The 21,864-nt window shown below is 39.5% G+C and overlaps 1 protein-coding gene across 1 annotated transcript in view; it reads left to right on the forward strand.

Moving 5' to 3' along the window:
- LOC120525960 (metabotropic glutamate receptor 4-like) overlaps positions 1-21,864 on the forward strand; it is a 963,211-nt gene that overhangs the window by 170,831 nt on the left and 770,516 nt on the right. The window contains 1 exon segment of the mRNA XM_039748705.1: positions 784-1,653. Coding sequence (XP_039604639.1) covers positions 1,138-1,653 — 516 coding nt within the window. The 5' untranslated portion in view covers positions 784-1,137.

Consider the following 21,864-nt stretch of genomic DNA (forward strand, 5'->3'; position numbering starts at 1 on the left):
TAATCTAGAAGCCTCTAGTATTCCTAGATGGCACCAGTCCAAAGCAGGCCTAACCCTAAGGGGGTTCTACACCGTCAAGTAACCCCTTGCTCTCCAACTATCAGACCTTCTGGCCTCCTTTCCCTTCTTTGATTCTCATCCAAAACCCCTTAATATCTTACTGGCTTATGTAACTAATATAATGAACACTTTATCTGACAAACCGTGTTATTCATCTGAGCACTTGGTGGTATCTCCTGTCTCTCCATTACAACTCTAAAGTAACTAAGAAAACAAAGCTGATTGAGGCATGCCAGATTTCATTCGGCAATTGGAGACTAATTTCATTGAATTGAACTCCCCAGGTTTTCTGTGAGTGCAGCTTGCACATAATTCTTAGTTTTTCCGCTTAGGAGCTTTTGTCCGAGGGTGTAATTCGGCACTTTGTACGGGAGCTGGGGCGGAGAGCCACCTCACAGCTGTCACTCAGATACTTCACATTCATTCAATAGACAATTTCTGCATACTGATGTTTTATTGTCAATAGCTGGCATTCAGTCTGACCTTGGGAGCCCTTAGCAACCAACACAAGAAACGAAGAAGAGAATAAAACAAAATGGAAAAAAGCAAGTAACCTTCCTCAATCCCCATGGGAACGATAAAACCTAATTGAGAAAAAAAACGTTTAACATTTAGTGTGAATTTCACTTATTGTCAGCACCCTGTGCCACGTCACTCCCTTCCTGTTCTGTCGTCTTTGCCTCACTAACGTCACTCTATTCTTTTTTTTTTTTTCAACTTCAGGAAATCACTGGCAGACTTATGAAGAATGATACCTGGTTTCATCCCAATGCTACCGAGAGGATTTACGCTAGATGCCACGGATGCAGCTACTCGCCAACTTTGAGAACTCTTTGTTCTGTACTGCTTCATGGATCGCCTGACTTTCTTTACCAGACTGTTTCATAATTGTATCTGTGTTGTGGTGACTGTGAGGAGAGGAAGTCAAAATGAGCCGAATGCTTTGAAGGCCAGCAGTCAGTGGAGACAAGGATTCTGAAAGCTCAATTTTTGGTGGAGATATAGAAGAACAGTTGCTGTAGCTTTGCCTGGGCTGCCCTATAAAAAAAAGACAACAAGAGCTTTTCTCTGGCCACAATGGTGCCTAATGCTTGGAAGCACTGCTGCTCCAGCTGCATCTTGTTGTGCCTGTTGGCTTATTGCTTCATTTCTTCTATAGCAGCCAAGTCCAGAACTCCAGGTCACACACACTTGAATTCAATCAGAATAGATGGAGACATCTCTTTAGGGGGTCTTTTCCCCGTTCACTCTCGGGGCAGTGATGGAAAGGCCTGTGGAGAACTCAAAAAGGAGAAAGGCATCCATCGACTTGAGGCCATGCTGTATGCCCTTGATCGGATCAATAATGACGCAGAGCTGCTCCCCAACATCACATTGGGGGCTCGCATTTTGGATACCTGCTCCCGGGATACCCACGCGCTGGAGCAATCACTCACCTTTGTTCAGGCGCTCATTGAAAAGGACGGCACTGACGTCAAGTGCTTGAGTGGAGGGCCACCCATTATTACGAAACCAGAGAGAGTGGTGGGAGTCATTGGGGCATCTGCCAGTTCAGTGTCCATAATGGTGGCCAACATTTTGCGACTCTTCAAGGTAGGAGGTCTCAGTGTGTTTTTGTTTTGAATTAACGCTAATCTGGTTTGCTTCTTTAAAAAAGCTGTCATGTTCTTATGGGTTGAATGTTATGTTTTATGTTATGTTTATTAAGCTTTGTGAATTCTCAAGATTTTGTGACCGTCTGTGTCCGTTTGAAACTGGCTGTGAAATATTCAGGTTGAATGAAGGACTTTCAGTTTAGAATAAATAAGTATGATTATCGTTGCAGTCACTAGGCCTTTCCTTCACTTTGCCCAATCAAGGGCCTTTAGTTGTGTGATAAATGACAGCTGTAAATGTGTGTTCTTTGATTTTATGAATAGATCTTCTCGATGTTGTTAAGCTCTGTGTATCACAATCCACTTTAGTGAGCACTTCTGCATGTTGATGAGTTTAGTTACTTGTGCAGTAGAATAAAATGGCAATGAAGTGAAAACTATCATGCTGGGTCATCATCCTACTGCTTGTGGAAACAGGGTTAAGGTGAACAGGAAGCCATTCACAGATCCAGGGGATGTGGTCTTGTGTGAAGGCCCTTGTTTAGTGGGAAGCTGTCTTTGGAGGTGCAAAGTTATTGCTGAAAGGCACTAGGGAAATGTCTGTTTAAATCTACATTATACCTTGCCTAGTACCTTTTCACTGTATTTTTGAAATTTGCATTATTTCATGTTGTTTATTATTTTTTAACATTATGGTGGTTGCATTCTCACACAGAAATGTTTTTAACGTTTTCTAACAACCATTTTGCTCTCTCTTAGCATTGCTGCAGCCATGTTGTTTGTAGTTTGTTATATCAGTTGCATGACTGAGAGATAACGTGACATGCATTATGTTTTAGATGGTGGTGTGTGGCAGTATTTTTTAGTGACGGATCTTATTTACAAAATGTATTTCATACAGTGATTTGTGGTGATGTTCATGGCTGGTGAGGCACTGACTCCTTCTTCAGAGTCAGATTTACAAATATATGGACCCAAAAGAGTAGTTTATTCACTATTCAGTTGGCAGCATGCACACTGACTACTGGTTATGTTTCAAATCTTATCAGCATTCTTTACACACAAAGTTAAGGTACATACTTGGCTAAGAAAGAATGTTATATTTATAGAGAGATCAGAGAGAATGCATTTGCTCTGCACCCTCCATGTGTTCTAAATTTGCCGTTTGTCAGAACAAAAAATTAAAATAAAATGGGCCGCTACAGTGAGTGTACTCGACTTTTTGATATCGCTAAGTTTTTGGCGCCTAAAGCCTCTGCATAGAAGAACAACAGCAACAAGCGCCTGTTGGGCTCACATCTGCCTCCTTCAGGGAGGCACGGTATTGTCTTCCTCACCTTGTGCCTTTTCACTGTGGTTTTATGTCTGATCAGCAAGACTAAATTCATTAAAAATATTAGCCAGACTGTGTAAAATTAGGGTGTATAATACACATGTCTGCAAACTTTATATTGGCGACATACAGAGAGATAGCAACAGGCACGCGCCAACTGCAAGCATTAACCCAGTGTGTGAGGGAGAGCGCAGTCTGAGGGGAGGCGAGGTGAGGTTTGTCACCGCCACACCTCCCGTTTCTCCCCTCTATTTGAAGTGCAAATGTGGAAATTCAGTGATTTTGACTATAAAAATTATCAAAATTATTGGAGTCATACAGAAAACAAATTTATAGTACAGACCAGTGGGTAAATTTATTTTATGTTATCATTATTAGGTTTTTTTTTTTTTTTTACTTTTCATGATGACAACCTCCCCTGACCGCACATCTCTGATTACATGAGAGATTAGTTAGGGAAAAGAAACCCAGTTTAGTTTAGGATCTCTGGCAAGTATCCCCATTGCTAAAGACACAGTAATTCTTCCTGGCAGGAGCGCTGTTCTTGGTGTGTTGGTTTACAGGTTATCTGTCTTCAGCCTGTCTTCTCACCTCTCCTATCCCTTTTCCCCTATGGTTTACAATCTTTAAAAGATTCAAAGTTTCCAATCTTTTCAGACTACCAAGTCAGACTAACAAGTCAGAAAAACTTTGCTGAGTGAATCAGATGTGGTAACTGTGTAATGTTTTACAATGGTTTAAATATGTTTTGATCATAACTGCCAGGAATGTGATTGTAATTATGTTGTACTGTTTTTGTTTTGCTTCATACTGTAGCCAAAAGAGGATCTACAATATCATTCTTTTTTTCATTGTTTTTTTGAGATAAACAGAATTATTTTCTGGAGATCTCGAGAAAATGATTCTATCATTTTGAGAAAACGAATAAAGGAACAATATTTTCTCTCAGCTTGTGTACCTTTCACTGATAACTGATTCAGAAATAGGAAAGATTACATCAAAGAGGGATTATTCAGCAGTGGATCTTTCAAAGCAATGCAAAGCAGACAGGCAACAAATTATCCAACAGGATCACACCAGTGACAGAACCGCTTAATGCAAATAGGTTTTCATTTATATACATTAACAGGAGTTTTCATCAGTTGGTGTTGCTGTTGTTATCAGTTGTTGCCATGTGTTAGAGAGTTTGAGAAAATTATTCTGTCATCTCGAAAAAACAATTTAGATAAGCTGATATTGCATGTTCTCTCTCAGCTTCCTTGGTTTTGATATTTTTGTTTTGTTTTGATTTGCACTAAGTCAGAATGCACAAAATAGAAAACAGCAAAACAAAATCACCCTTAGTGAAATGAAGAGTATCCTTGAACTGCTGATTCTGTGTTCATTTTTTTGAGAAATAGCTGAGGAGTCATAGGCAGGTAATCCTGATAATGAAGAATGAAAACAATTTGCCTTACTGCTGGAAATTTACTAGGCTTTGTGAATGCTATTCCACAGAAATATTTAAAAGATCCGAAAGTCGTCACTGAAGTTGGCCTGGAGTAAGTGTGCTGTTTTCACCTCGTAAATCCATCTTATGTTTTTCTGCCCTATCTAAAAATGTCACACAGTTGTATTTAAATCAGTCCTTCCTGAATAGGCTCCTCCCCTTACTACAAACCTGTGATTCCAATTGGTCCTTTTCTCTGTAATTATCCCTGCTGAATGAATCATAAAGCTCACTCCTTCACAAACAAATAACGAGACTTTTGGATATTTATGCACAAGAAACAATTATTGGATGCAAACAAATGATAAAATGAATGATTCACAAGACAATTACTACATTTTGAACCAGCATGACCGAGGAAGAGACTGAAAATGCACACCAGACTTCACTCCAGTGGTGTGCTCTAAGCCAATAGTCTGACCACTAATTGTGATTATAGTGTGACTTTATCAGCTGGAGGAACTGTGCTTCTAATGACTATCTGTCCATCAATTATTGGGCCACCCATCTTAACTGCAAAGTCCTACTACTGCTTTTGCAGTCCAAACTGAAATGGGACCAGTCTGATTAGTCATTTGAGGTGAAGGATTTCTTCTTTGGCTTGACTCGGTAAGAAGGTGGCTTTCTGCATTCTGCACAGGGTATGGACCTGACTTCCCTTGCTGGGAGTACAGTGAGGACATGTTGCTAAGGAAGATCCTCTGAGAAAACAGAACCTGGTTACACTGGTGCTGCTACCCTGATTTGTAAAGGAGAGATAGTCTAAGAAGCGGCTTTCTATACAAGTTGAGATTGTGCAAATGGAAAATCTAATGGGACTTAAATTGACTGCAGTGGGCTGGCACCCTGCCCAGGGTTTGTTTCCTGCCTTGCGCCCTGTGTTGGCTGGGATTGGCTCCAGCAGACCACTGTGATCCTGTAGTTAGGATATAGTGGGTTGGATAATAGATGGATGGATCGACTTAAAATGAGTGAGGGCACTGCCATGAGTAAACACCAATTTAATCAAAAGCCAGATTGGTCACCTGGTCTGAGAGAGTTCTTCTTTTGGTCAACAGACTATGATGGTTGCTATATGCACTCTGGGAGGCGTGCAAACCCCACTTTGTGTCCCAGAAGCCCCGTGGGATGGCTGTTAAAACAACACAAAGAAGCAAGGAAAACTCAGTTACACTTTCTGAGCTCCTATATTCTGGTTACTTTCTAAAGAGAAAAATGTTGATAATCAACTTGTATGTGGAATACGACTGAAACGCTTTTGGAAACATGTTCCCATGGAAGAGCTGGGGACCTGAAACATGTGAGGGGGTTTTGGCCTTAAAAAACAAAAGATGCTATTTAATCTATAGGTACTGCAATTGAAGGAAAACCAGATTTCTGTCAGGACCTTGTCTTAGCTGTTACTGATATCACATAAAAGGGTGGCAGCATACATTCATGTGTTTACACTCCAGACAATCCTACATAGAATCCCTATATTTTATTTTTCTCCTCATATAACATAGCAGTTTGAATTCTCATCATTTGTTCTCTTTTTATGGTGCTTTAAATCACTGCCTCACACTTTCAGAGACTGAAGTTCGGTTCCCTGCCTGGCTGCTGTTGGTGTAGTGTTTGCATGTTCACGGCCTGTATTTTCCTTACAAATTCCAGTGTTGATCCAAATCCAGCCACTCTTAACTGGCCCAAGTATGGACAACTTATGTGAGAAGGTGTCCTGGTACTCTATGCAGGGTTGCTTCAAGCTAGGATAAACTCCAGCTTCATGTGACCCTGCAGTGGAATAAATTATTTCAAAGAAAGAATGTTCACTTTTTATTTTCTGTTCTCCTAAGGCACTGTATTAATATACTCATGTCTTATCTGGATTCATGGGTTTTATATTTCAGTTACTCTCTGGCTTCTCACCTTGTGTTTTTCTCTTATTTTGTAGTTGGATTTCTTTTCAGTTTCACACTATAAATTATTTTCAATGACGCTTCATCCTAACTTTTCCCAAATATCAATATTTTAAATCCTCATTCCTTCTGAATTTTAATGTGTCTGTCATCCAGTATGAGTGGATGAATTTTCTAATTTGCTTTTCACCTCTCACTTTCTGTCAGTGTGTTTACATTTTTTATTCTTTGCCATAGTAATTACAGACCTCATTTTTAGAGTGGATTCTGGACAAACCTTTCTAATCTGGTATGTGAGCCATTCTTAAACTGTGCCCAGTGCCCTCATGACCTGAGTGATGTGCCGCTACTTGGATAGTTAGAGACCGCTTGGCATTAATTCCTTTTGCTGCAATCAATATATGAGGAATGTCATGAGATTTTGGAGAGGACAAAGAGAATGCATCAAGGTGGCCAGGTACAACATTCTGATTGAGTCAGATTAGTAAATTTGGAGAATATTCAGATGCAAAGCCACAGGTAGATTTTTTGCCGAATGCCAGGGATGTTTCAGCTTAAAAGACCTGCTAGAGCAGACGTGAATTAGACAATCCTTCTGTCCATTTACTGAATTGGCAGCAATGGTAGAACTTGACACAAGTCAGGATATAACGCAGGATGGGCTCCCAGTCCCACACAGGATTTCTGTCTGATCAGATAGATAGATACTTTATTAATCCCAAGGGGAAATTCACATAATCCAGCAACAACATACTGATACAAAAAACAATATTAAAGTAAAGAGTAATAAAAATGCAGGTAAAAACAGACAATAACTTTGTATAATGTTAACGTTTACCCCCCCGGGTGGTATTGAAGAGTCGCATAATGTTGGGGAGGAACGATCTCCTCAGTCTGTCAGTGGAGCAGGACAGTGACAGCAGTCTGCCGTTGAAGCTGCTCCTCAGTCTGGAGCTGATACTGTTTGGTGGATGCAGTGGATCCTCCATGATTGACAGGAGCCTGCTTAGTGCCTGTCACTCTGCCACGGATGTTAAACTGTCCAGCTTTATTCCTACAATAGATCCTGCCTTCCTCACCAGTTTGTCCAGGTGTGAGGCGTCCTTCTTCTTTATGCTGCCTCCCCAGCACACCAAGCACACCACCGCGTAGAAGAGGGCACTTGCCACAACCGTCTGGTAGAACATCTGCAGCAACTTATTGCAGATGTTGAAGGATACCAGCCTTCTAAGGAAGTATAGTATAGTCGGCTCTGACCTTTCTTACACAGAGCATCAGTATTGGCAGTTGACAAGTTCAGTTTGGAATTGCTAGTTAACTTGACTGGCATGGCTTTGGAATATTTGAGTAATATACCCGAACACCTACAGAAAAAGGTATGCAGTCATGGGGAGACTATGCAGATTCCACACAGACGGTCTCCTATAGTTGTAACCATCCCATTGTGCTAGCATTGCTTGTAATATTAGAATATTAGACACAAGATAAGCTCAGAATCGTTAGACATGGAGACTGCTGCCTAGAACTTTGGGATATCTACTTACCATCGCTCTTGATAAAACATGAATTAAGGCTTGAAGACCAAATCAAGCAAAATAATTCAAATGCAGGGAATGCATATAAATAAATCTGGAGCAACTTCTCAACTTTGAATACCTGGGACTGTCATTCTTCTTCAATGAGCAGTTTAAATTCTTTCTAGATTCTGGCATTCATTTTCTGCTTAATCCCACTGACTTCTCTCCTTTCAGATTACTTTCTGCTCTCAAATGTGTAAATTTGAATTCTCTGTGTCTCTTAACCTTTGATATTTCTGTAATCCCATTTGGATACATTTAAATTCTCATTGACTTTTCACCTTTTATTCTTCCCATATCCCAGTGGAGTGGATTAACAATTTAATTTGCTTCTCATCACTGGAGCATTTTAAAGTCCCTGAGACCCAGGTTTAGACTTCAGCTCTCTTATGTTCACTGGCAAGATGGGTGTCCCCTGTGTTGGACCAGTGTCCATTCTGTCTACTGCTGCTTCTGCAGTGCAATATTAGATTTGTCAATTCATCATCATTTATTATTATTATTATTATTATTCCAAAACAGACTAATGTGTTAATGATAATAGACTGGTGCAGTACCTAGTGCTATAGTCTCATAATGTTTTCTACAGTGCTAGGTTGGTCACTGTTCATATGGCAAGTTCACGTTTACCTCATATCTTACCAATGTTTGCCTAAGTAATCTAATGTCCTGTGACATCCTCTGACAAGTTCATCTGCTTTATTGTGTTAACAGATCACCTATGACATGTGTCTAACAAGAAAAGATACCAACTAACCTCTTAAGTTCTTTTCTTAATGGGGGATAGGAAAAAATGTCAGAACCATCTAAGTAAGTGTTATTTGTAACCTCTTACCTGCCACACTGTCCTAATTGTACACTACATATTCAACCCTGGAGACCTCTATTAGCAGGCTGCTCGCTGACTTCTTTACTTCCACCCAAGTTACTACTAATACAGGACTTCATAAAGTGTCCTTCATGCCCTTAATGGGGCTGCAAGTAGAGAAGGAGTGACAATCCATCATTTGGCAACACTAGTGCACCTTAATACAAGAATAAGTGTCTATGTGTCTGACTGTGTGCCCATCTGGCTGCAATATCTCTATCATTCCAAAAGATGGTGTGCCACATACATTTTTAGCAATAAAATGCATTGTATTTGTCTTTTTAAAGGATGGCACATCACAATCATTAACACTGCTATTAACAATTCCATACCAAATGGTATATAGCAGAGACATGCACTGCATGGTACACTTCAAATGTTAACCCTGAGGTCTACGTTGAATATTTAGATTTCAGCCTGACTTAGATGGGTTTCGCTGCTAGTAATAAATAATTGGATAGACGCATTGAATTGCAACAATATTCTTATTTGCTTAAAAACTAACTAACAGCAGCTAATATAAGCAATACAAATAATTATACAGCCAAGGTGAGTTCATGCAGTTCCTTAACTACTGATTATATATATTGTGGACGCGGCCCGGACACAGACAGGCGGACATGTTGTTCATCACCACCACACGTTTATTTTACAACTATATTTACAATAAAGTCAAGTGCACACACACAAACCCCTACACAGTCCTGGCCACACAATGCCTTCCTCTTCGGGCCGCCTCCACACTCTCTCCTGCTTTGTCCTGCTTCCACCCGACTCCAGCCTCGAATGAAGGGAGACGGCCCCTTTTATATCATCCCGGATGAGCTCCAGGTGTGTCCAGGCATTCCTCCCTGGACATGCCCCAGTGTGGCGGAAATGCCGGCTGTTCTCCCGGAAGCTCTCCGGGTGTCCCTCTTTTTCTTCCCCCCAGCACTTCCTGGTGTGGCGGAAGTGCTGAGGTCCAGGGTTCCCAAGGCATTGGGGCGCCCCCTGGCGGTGACCACGGGTCCCTACAGGGTTGGGCTTCCAAGCCCTCTACCCGTGGCCCCCAAAGCAACCAGGAAGGCAGCCCCCACGTGATCCAGGGTGGGCATTGACCCTCTTCCGGTCCCTCAAGGCGTCCCGGCCGGGTCGTTGCCCCTGGCATCCCTGACAATATCTTTAGTCAAAAAGTGAGAACAAAAATTTCTTTCCAGAGACAGATCTCCTTGGATTGTGTCAAACAGTGAAAGATAATGTCATATTACATAACTTCTGTTTATGGCGTACGTCAGATTTGCTGACGACAGTTGCTGATCTTGTCGCCAGACCACGTCAGTTTACACAACTGAAAATCATTGCCCGTTTCACATTTACTAATTGAGTGCTAATATTCCAGTACAGTTGTGCTCGACCCCTTTTTCTGACGGTCAATAATGTGATTTCTGATGGAGCCGGTGCTCTGCGAGGGGTTAACGTCTACGACGGGTTGAGCCACAGTCTGTGCCTTTGTTTCCATTCTGCTGTGGTACGTAAAACTTAAGACATCGGTCTGATGAGTCTCTCTTCTGTTTGTAAGGTCCACAACATCTGAGTTCCTTATTTGTTGTCACTGCATTATATGCATTGTATTTCCAGATGTCATGCACACAGAGCCGGCCTCTATGACTAAAGACAAAATCAAACCCCAGAAAGAGTCATGTACTAATTGGAGTGACGTGCTGGGTATGTCACATTAGGTGACATACTTCAAACAGTGTTGCACAGTAGATGGCTTCTGGCTTACTTAGATTATGTAACTGAAGGGTGAATAATCACTAGAAACAGTTGTTGAGTGTCCGTGGCTTCTCTCAAAGTTTCAGAAAGGCAACAAAACACCCACTGAGTTAAAAACTGAACTGATATTCTCATTGAAAAATAGTTCTAATAAAAGGCAGCTAACCTCCCCAACCCTTCCCCAAGTTAAGTGTACCCACCTGTCTTACTGTCTGCCGGCAAAGTATCTAATGCTTTCACAGTTTCTCAAGACATTAGGGAAGTTATCACACAAGCTTAAGGTCGATTCCCATGGGGATCGAAAGCTTCACCTAGCTGCAAATAGACTATCTCTACAAAATAATATAACGCTCTGCTTTGTCTTTCAGCTTTCCCAGAGTACACTTCACTCTTGTCCAAATTGACGTCTTTCATGCCTTAGCTGTTTACTTTGAAATCTGTCTGTTGAAAACGTTAAAGCATTCCCCGTACATCATCTTTGACTCTAAACTATTTCATATTTCTGAGTCTGCCTTGCAAAGGACTGGCATCACATCGGTTGACTGGTTGCTTCCTGCATTTGATGATGTGAGGCCTGATTCTGGCACCTACAACCAGCTAAATAAATGGATCAAGTTTATCAGGTCTCAAAGTGACCATTTCCTTCAGTAGCATCAAATTCTAAATTAACATACTACATTTGAACTGATCACCATTCATTGGAATATTAAATCAAAAAAATAATGGATATTCTAACATTTAAGCACAAAGTTTTGAAGTTTTGCCGGCAGTTTGACCCCAGTACCCCTTTCCTTATTGCCCAAGCACCTTATTAAATATTTATTGGTAGTTACCGCTAACAAGCTTTGTGCTGTTCCAGGCAATACATTTCACTTGCAGCAAATGTTCAGGGATGCCTGTCTGTAATTAAATGGAACGGAGGTCCTATGTTGACAAGTCTTAGGAAGATTAAGTCTCAAGACCTGTGCTACAGAGGGGATTCCCAGCAACAATTAAATAAGACAAGGGCAATTTTTCTTCTCGTGTGAATGGGCTTTTCTTGCTAAATTGGTAACCAATTGTTTCTCATTACTCTGATGTTTCAGGATGTAAGTGTTAAAGACAGAACATGAGTTTATGTCTTTCTTACTTGCTGGTTGGCTTGCTCTAGACCTGGAAACAGATTAGCTGTCAAAATGAGGAAGTCATGGCCCACTGGGATGGCCATTGCTCACTGGTCCAAGATGGAGGGGTAGCCACATTTAATCTTGGAACATAAAAGAAATCTTACAATGAATCTGCCAGGAACCTGGGGGGCCAAACATAACCCAATTCTAAACCTAATCAACTGGCACTTTAGAGAGGTGACCTGTTTCACACCATAAATATATAATTTAAACTCATGAAACAATGAAAATGCACAGCAAGCTTGATCACACTGCTTCTGCCACATTTAGCGCCTAGGAAGACATTTTTAGTCCCTGCCCCGCTCTCAAGATGAGGAACTGAGCTTGTTTGCTGATCTCCTTGTATTTGTTCTTGTTTGTTTTGTAAATCTGTTAAAAAATTTTATGGAAAATTTTGATTATACAATAATGTAGAGTTATAGAGTACACTGTGTTCTTAAGCAAAACATTTTTATTAATTAAAAAATATACTGTGCCTATTCTTGAAGTTTAAAATGGTGTTTATGAGGCATCCATCCAAATGTGCAACCAGAAGCCTTACAATTTACCAAGGTTGGAGTCAATAAGTCATATTTCACCTGAATACTAGTTCATTATATTCATATTCAGTAATAATATCTTGCTTCTTTGTGCATGTCCATAAACGGTACATGAGGCTTATAGGTTGCCTATCTGCGGATGTACTATTCAGTTACAGCTAAAGCCCCTACTCATGACTAAAGAAATCCTTGTGACTTACTAAATTTTGCTCTGTTTGGAAATGGTGTAATCCTTAACAGCACAAGAAAACAAAATGCCCAAGTGGTAAAGCTGCCTTATAAATCAATTCTTTCCTTGATAAGCCCTTTTGGAATTAAAATTGCATTTCATTCTTGGGGTACCCTCGGTGCATCTCTGTTAGACACTCATTCCTGTTGTATTTGTTTGTTACAGAATACATTTTGAGATTTGAGTGGCAGAGTGAAGCGTTATTATTATTGAAGTAGGATAAAATAGATGGTAGTTCAACAGACAAGCCTGTTCAATCATTTATCAAAGCCAAAATGTTGTCACAAAACTAAACCCTTCCTTTCTTTATTGCCTAATGTTCCCTTCACTCAATCCAGTCATTGTCAGAGATTTTTTTCAAGGCATTTCCTTACCTAAACCTTTAATTTGCTTTTTATTTTTGGGTTTATTTGGTTGTCTTAGTGCTGAGTGGTAGCAGTTCATCTTTCTTATTAATCTGAATGCTAAGACATTCAGTGTCTGTGTACGCCACCACCTTATATACTGTAGTGGTAGTGGTGGTATACTAATATCAAGCAGCACATTGCTTTTGCGTCACACGAGTATGAATGGACGCCATTGCAGTCAACAGCACCTGAGAAGACCTTAATTAAAATTGTACTTTGGTAACATGAATATGAAGGTATAAAGCAACATTAATAACTTTAGAAATATATCTGAATGTCTTACACTGTTAGTATACTTACAATATGCAACTAGCAATCTACAATTACAGTTTCAGTCTTAAACTACTTCAGATTCCCCTGCAAATTTTTGATATTCTAGGAAATGCTTGTGCTCATTGTACAAAATTGTTACATCATATCCTGACCTTAAATGGCCCTGATTTGGATTGAAGGGCAACTGTCAGGCTAATTAATACTATTTTAAACACAATAACAGACTGATTTGATGAGGTATCCATTGCTAGGAGTATAATGATTATCTCTATATATATATAAAATGCAACGTCTGTCTGTCTGTGTTTCACGAGAGAACTACTTAACGGATTACGATCAGGTTTTTTTCTATAATTTGCTTGAACATTCTGATTGATTTTGTGACTTCTCTCATTGCGCTATGTATCATAGTTAGCTTGTGGTACTGATTTATTTGTTTAAATCTGAGAGACATGCAGCAGGCCGAGGAGAGGGGGACGGGCCCTCCTCACTCACACGTCTGCCTCAGGGCGTTCCTTACCCCCGCTTAGCTAGCAAACGAGAGAACCACTTAACGGAGTTAGGTCAGGTTTTTTATACAGTTTGCTGGAACATTCTGGTTGATTTTACGACTTCTCCCATCACACTGAGAATCATAGTTCACTTACAGGAGCGATATATTCACTAATCTGAGACAGAGGCTGCAGGCCGAGGGTAAGAGGAAGCGTGATGTCAGGAGTAAGGGAGCCGGTCAGGGCCCTCCTCACTGTCCTGTTTCACTACTACTTGGGTGGAGCCACGGTGGACGACTAGTTTAGTATAATTTAGCAGTTGTTAATTGTTCCCCAGAATTATGAACTGCTGCTTTATGAAAATTTGAGAATATGAAGAAAGTTGTTTAATATTTTTGTTCATTTTACAAACCACAATGCAGTGGAATTTTCTGTCGTGAAGAGTCTTGGATGATTTTCAAAGAAGTGCTGCTAGTGCTGACATTCGATGATCTTCACTGTCAGTCTAAGAACACTTTGCTGTAGCCTGCAGAACAAAGTATGGCCAAATGTTAGGTAAACAGGCTTATTAAATGTTATTTAATGAAGGGAGAATGTATTATTAGAGGCTCTTTGGGGACTACTGTTACTATTAAATGAATTATGTCAGTTTTGATATATTGATGTTGTTTGAGCAACAAAGGAGGATTATTTTTTGGGGTCAAGGGACACTAAGCCTTTTTTTTTAAGTAATAGTAATTACATGTTTGCATTATGAAAATTCTCCTTAAAGGTTGGTTTTCATGAACTGATTAGCTTTGGCATGTGAGGAAAACCTATAGTAGCAGTAGTAGTAGTAGTAGTGGTTTTAGTTTGAATTTATTCTGATTTTGTTGTTTTTCTTAGGTTTCTTTCACCCATTTAGGGTTTTTACTTATGGGGAACCCACATTTTGGAACAGTGTTTGGATTAAAAATGTATTTAAAGATGCCAAAATAATTTTACACCATTTAACACCCGTTTTATATCTTATGGATGCCTCCATTTTGGTTTGGTTGTTTCAGTATTACCAGGAAAAGAACCAGAGAAACGCACTGTGTGATGTCATTGATGCAACAAGTTAACATGTCAGCGCAAGCTTTTGTTCTTCTCCTGAGATCACAAATTGAACCTCAGTTCTGTAAAGCAAATTTCCTTGTAAAAACTTTCCTGGTTAATGATAATTAAGCTTTGATTCTTCCTCCTTGATTTCCTGGTTCACGTTTTGAGCTTGTTGTGACTGTGAGTCACCGACATGACGAGAAGGGTGTGAGACCTCCACAATACTCCACAAAGCAGGCCAGGACCTTAACCAGTGGGCCCAGAAAAGGCTCATCCCAAGGCACCCCGACTACTACCTGTGGGCTTTGTTCTGCCCAAGCTGAAAATGTAGATTTGTCTTCAAAAGCTCAAAAACAAACAAAGTCATCAAAATATATCAGACATTCTTGATAAGGAAAACAAAACTGAGGAACATTGGCTTGTATAGGCAAATTAAACAGGAATCTTTACAGATTTATTAAGGGAAACGTTAGCAAAAGAGCACAGAAGAGGATTTGCCTAAAGGGTAATTCAAAGCAAACAAGACTGATTATATAATCTAGAAATTAGATTTCAAAAATAGGAGGCGAAAATTCATAAAACACAGAAATATCAAAAGATAAACTAATGACAACTCACAAATTCAATGACAAATTGCTGAAATTCTCTCTCTGAAGCAATATATAGCAAGAGGATGTGACAACAAGGATGGCCCTACCTATCACCCACAGAACACATAAAATGAATAAATATAAGTGACAGAGTACAAATCATAAGCCAAAATAACCGAAATACAAAGAAACATAAATGATAACAATTCAATACAAAATAAGTACAAGCTAGGAAAAAAAAAATATTGGCAGTAATATAATATTTTCAGTGACAGTCTACTTAATTCCAGGTTTCCGACCTTAGCATTGTTTTTGACTCCATTTCTTCTTCTGGTCTGTTTGTTTATTTTTCCTGTGCTTTTTACCTTCTCTAGCATAACAAGTATTAGTGTTAGCAGTTGTAAAGAGTACAGAAAAATTCTTATTTGCACGTCCAACCAACACATAACAACTCTCTGGTGCCATGGATGCAATAGCAGTGATTAAATATTTAACACTAAAAATGCAAAACCTCTTACAGTAGCTTATAAAAATACTGTGCACTGTACACTAGTAAACATATGGACGTCTGATTCTCCCAAGATCAAGGTTCTATCACCCATCAGATTACGACTTCCAGCAGATTGCTGCACTTCATGTGCTTGATGCTTAGTGGATGCCAGAACGGCCTTTCTTCTTCTATCTATTATCTGATCAGCTTCTGCAGTTTGCTTCAGGCTCAGCAGATGTCATTGCTCTTCTTTTTCTTTCTGCCACATCACCTTCTCAATCATATGCAATATGTAGTTTGTATTAAGAAAGAAGCCAAACCTGATAAATTTCCAGAGGACACTGCTAGCCACATTTTCTACTTCACAGTTGTATATCACATCATCAGCTTTCGATTAAGATCAATATCGAGGTTCTAGCACCATTGTTCCATGAGTACTCAAGTGACAGACAAACACATCCTGTAGCATTTTATATGTATAGATTGCATGTTGATAACTAGTGGATATTTCCATGTATTTCTTTTTATTTATTTATGAAAGCCCTTTGAAGACATCCTCTAAGAAGTGAAGCCTCTAAAATGTTATATCTACCTCTGATAAATCCCTCTGTCTAGGTTTCACACACGTTGCATCAGTGGCATAGTCGGCAGGATCTGTGTGCTCATAATGTGCAGAGACCTCACTCATGGATGTCTCCGTACATTCCCACTGTTGTGAATGTAATATTCTGTTTTAGTTTGTCAGTTTTTATTTTTTGGGAATTACTGGTAGCTGATTAATAACTAAACTTGTGATTGTAGGTCAAAGCTCACTTGCACACGATGTAATAAAATTTCAACAAGTCAAAATGAGGATACACCAGCAATATATTCTTCTAGTGAGAAGGAAACGATCCAGCAACAAACATAAATATTTTCCTCGTAATAATCCAACCTATCTCTTTTTTATTCCTATTGCTTTCTGCTTTTAGGTTGTGGACAATAGTAAATTAATCCAATCTTATTTTATACTGTACTAATTGTCGGCTTCCCACAACTGCCAGGTTTCATTGGAAAGCTACCCTTCTGCGCAGGAAAGTAAGTCTGCTAACACAGTGCGATAATATGCCACAGCCAGAGAGGGAAATGAATATAAAGGAAGATGTTTATCAGAGGCTTCTTTCAGGCTGGGTGGTGAGGACCATGATCATTATGCATTTGACTAATTCCATCAAGCCAGCTGCACAATTTCAGAGCATTAAGCTTTCCTTTTCATTACAGTAAAGTGTACTTGAAGTCTAATGTTTTTATTCTCTTAATTTTACTGTAAATATATAGGAATATATTATACATTTAGACTACAGAGAAAAAGGAGTCTGACCTTTTGCCGCTTATTTGCTTATTATGTCTTAGCGAGAGTATCGTACTGAGAAAATGAACCCAAAGCGTCAAAAGGGATGTATGAAAAAAGTATATATTATTCCATAGGGAGCAAATTACTTCTACAGTCTGTGCTAAGAGAGCCGCCAACATGGATTTCAGGGCTGATTAGCATTTTGCCGCCTTTAAGCCGCACGCGGTGTCAGCAGCATTACTTACACACGCTCCCGATCGCTTGTTGAGGGTTTCTGTCGTCAACTGACTGGCAGCTTCAGTGTGTTTGCTGCCACAGCTTATACTTAATGCTGTATCATCAGGAGGTCAAGTAAGTCTCCCTCCAGGGGCCCGAATTCATTGGGTTGAACTAATGAGTAATTAAAACAAAGGGAGGAGGTACGTGCACAAATTGAAAGCACAGAGCAGATGGACTCGATCACAGATTAGCAATCTTTAACTGTGCAATCTTTAACTGTGCTGGTTGTGGCCTTTAGCAGGTAATAAGGGAAATAGTTGGTGAAAATGAGTATGGTTATCTTTTTCTTTGAGATTATAAATTCACAGTTCCAGCTTTCTGATTCTCATATGTATTTACTTGCTCATGTTGCAACTGTTGAACACTGTTTAGTTTACCTGGGAAAAATGGCCTCCCTCTACTATTGCTTACTTATATATGTTTGTTTAATTTGTCAGTTATGATAACCTGATTGACTTTTGTATAATTTTAATTAGTTGAAGCGTATGCCAAAATATAACCTGGCAAATTCCCAGCGGGATGGAAATAAGAAATTGATTTTCCCGAGACGTCTTCACTTTTCTCTTTGCTTCTATGCTGTAGTCTGTATGCATGAAGCAGACTGCCTGCTAATGACAGAAAGAAAGCATGTAGAAAATGATGGAAAATGTCTTAAATGCTCATTTTTCAAAAAAACGAGACATGCCCTGTCTATTGCTCAAATAGACCATCCTGCTGTGATCATGTCTGCTGTTTCCACTTCCTTATCATCAGTTCATTATGGCTTGAGTTTAAATGGACATCTGGCTGTATAGCCATGAAGGGACTTGCTCACCTTCACTGAGCAAAATTGGATACCTGGAGTACAGGCAATTTTGATAAGCACCCTCATAGTTTGCCAGGTTGTTCTGATGACTGTAACGGTCAAAGGTAACATCATCCTTCTTCCCAATATCCTTCTGTCTTGTATTGCTAAATCCTGTATGAAGCAGAAGCACTGTGATGAACATATTTGCTCACATATCTGGCTTAGGGTTGAAGCAGGCATCAGTGGTGGAAAGTTTTAGGTGAGTAAGGAATTAACTCATCTGAAAAAAGTCTTTGACTAGGTGTGAAATGGCTTGGCCACTTAAATTGCTCCCATTTATCCATCCATGATCCACATTTCCTTGATGGTTGACAGCCACTTTGACCTTTTACACAGTTAAGAGGATATGTGCAATCGGTGGATTTTTTTTCCAGTGAAACAAATGTGTCAAAAAAAGACTTTTAAGAAACAATATCAGCAAATACTGTCAAAAGTGATTCTAAATGCCCATGTACTAGATATCTTCGACAGTTCATCAGAGCTGTGGATTGTAGCTTTTCCGTGAAGTAGTGTAGGAGACTTGATAGCTCTAGTCACAATAAGTGGGTCTGATCAAGCAATTGCATCTGACGTTAACACGTCTTGGAAAGCACTTTGTGAGATTGCTCGCAGTATAAGGTAACAGATGGAAAGATTGATTGTAACAGACTGACAGGAGTTATTTTATGGGTGAGTTTCAGCCTCCCATTTGACTTGCACAGTTTTGTCTAGGCTGAAAGTTTGACGCTACCTATGGGAATATGCTGGCTTGAAGTTTACTCCAATTATTGCAGCAGTTAAGGTTTTTATCTCTCCAACAGTCACCATACAGCTTTTCAATTCCTTGTGCCTTTTGTGTCATGGATGGGGTGCCAGCTCAATGCAGGGCTCACTGACACACACACTCCCACCAAATTAACCTAACACAAAGCATTTAGGATGTGTGCAGAAAGCCAGAATACCCAAAGGAAAACTCATGAAGACATGGGCAGAGGATGCAAGCTGTGCATATACAGTACAACAACATTTGAAGGATACCTGGATCATGTATACCCCCAGTATACTGAAACATCAGCAAAGGAAAAGAAATACGTTTTTACATATGCTTAGTTTATGACTAACAGGTTGAGTCTGCTCTATAAATATGGTGGAATGGAGGAAGAGGTGGAGTCAGGGAGGGCGGAACAGGAACTGATGTGGCAGGAAGGTGGATTCTGGATACCAAAAATGATGTCATCAGGGTTTGCCAGAAGTGATGTCAAGACTGGTTGGACCAATGATGATGTCATTGAGAGGCAGGGCCATTGGCTGAACTGCAGAGGAACAAGAGGAGAGAGGATCAGGTGAGAGTGCCAACCCTCTGTCTGGCTGACGAATAACACCTATTGTTAGGGTAGCTGCTGACATTGTTAGGGGTTAGCTCTCGGAGGTCGTGACCTATGAGTTCTAACGCTACAGGTTAAAGGTCAGCCTAGAGTTCACTTCCTTGTACGAGCTGCGAATAACAAACATTTTTCAAAACTCTTGCTAAGATCTTTAATTGACGTAATACATTCTTCTGGTTTTGACTTTTTGCTCCTGTTGTTTTTGATTGATTTAATTCTCAGTTTCAATTTTTTTTCTGTATTAAATGTATGTCTCCTGGATGCCTCACAAATAGCTGTGAGATAACTGACACTACCATCTGAGCATTTGCCATAGGAAATTTATCTTTGTCGATGATTTCACCATTTTTTACTATTAGCTGCTGGGTGCATGTGCAAAGCAAAAACATGTGCAGGCTAACAGAGAGCAACGGGCATATGCAGACTAAGAAATGTTTGACTCCAAATAGGTTAGGGGTGAAAATAGCCAGGTTACACACAGAGAAATTAATGTGTGTTAACCCAGGTTCTCAAAGACCAATATCACAGTTTATCTAATAAGAATAAGGGTATACATGGCATTTTGTTTTTGGAAACCAGGTTTCTGTGAATAACTGGGTTATTAAAGATCATGTAAACACACTTATTGACAGTGAAACTGGATGGAACAGAAGCCTGCAGCCACAGGATGCCCAAGGACCTGAAATTGGGAAGCATTAACATATATCATTACCATTGTCTCTTTCTTGTGAATGAATAATTGTTTTTCTGTAAAGTTTTATGAATTGATAGAGAGATAATTGAGGGGGGAATCAAGCTGACTAGGCACATTTACATCCATTATGACTCCATGGTAGCTGTTGTTTATGAATCTAAATATGGTGTCCCAGTGATTAAGTTTGCAAGTAGATTTTTGTTTTTAACAAAAAAAAAGCAATTTTTTTATTATTTCTTTGGTGACATAATCCCACTGCCAAATTGTGTTAATGAGACTCCATTACACGGAATGAGATTTTGGAGGGGATGTGGGATTATAACATAATTTATGCTGTGCCTTGATTAGTAAAGATGGCTGTACAGAGACATTAGCTTTTAGGATTATGGAATGAAACGTAACAAATCTCATAAAACCTCATTAGTTATACAGAGAAAGGAATTTTAAGGCAGTCAAGAACTTTTGAAATGTCCTGTTTTTGATTTTTTACTTTGTGGTTATGCATGGTGCTCTGATGTTTAGTCCTTTTACTTTCTCTATTCTGTCCGTTTCTATGAATACACTTTTGTTTGGCTCCTTGTGTTTCATTTTCCAATCCAATTGCCTATATTTTTTCTGCACCATGCACAACACTGATGGTTAGTGTACTGGATTTCCTTGATTTCTCAAATTATAAAAAAACATTTAACACTTGAACAATGATGTTTTATTGTATTACAAGAGGACTGGAAACTTTTGGCATTATAAGACACAAGGCAGGAATTGGCCTGGGATGGGACATCAACCCACCTCAGGGCATATACACACACACCAAGGCCCTCATGCATAACGGCGTGCATAGAATTCACACTAAAACATGGTGTATAGACAAGTGTAAATGTGCGTACGTACAAAAAAGTACAGATGCATAAATCTCTGCGTACGTCAACTTCCATGTTCTTCCACTACATAAATCCCAGTCAGCTTGAAAAGTAATGCACATACACGCGCCTGCTGTCCAGCCCTGTCTCCTCCCAGAATTACACCTCTTTGAATATGCAAATCAATATAAATAGCCATTAAGCTCAGTGTTCTGTGAAAAGACAATGGCAAAAGCACATTGGGGGGAATAGAAGAATTTCAGTGAATACCAAGTAGAGACAAGGAAAAACGTACTATATGTTAGTTTAAACAATGTTATAAACATAAAAGGAAGTTTATCGAGTGACATAGAGTGTCGGAGGAACTCGAAAGTTCAAGTTCAGAAAGTTGCAAAGTGTCTGAAATGAAAAAGAAGTTGTCAGAAATCAAAGCCACCATGAAAAGGCGATTCGTAGCCAACCGCCTGAGTGTCATATGGAAGTGTATTAGGGCACAGAGAAAAGAAAAACAAAATAGGGACACAGTTGAAAAAAATGTCCAAATGTCAACTTTAATCTACGAAATTTCCACTTTAATCATGTACTTTATTTTTTCATCAAAGTAGACCGTCATAAACTTCATGTTATAATTATTTAATTTATTAGTT

This window comes from Polypterus senegalus, chromosome 3 (genome assembly GCF_016835505.1).
Source record: "Polypterus senegalus isolate Bchr_013 chromosome 3, ASM1683550v1, whole genome shotgun sequence".
Taxonomy (NCBI): domain Eukaryota; kingdom Metazoa; phylum Chordata; class Cladistia; order Polypteriformes; family Polypteridae; genus Polypterus; species Polypterus senegalus.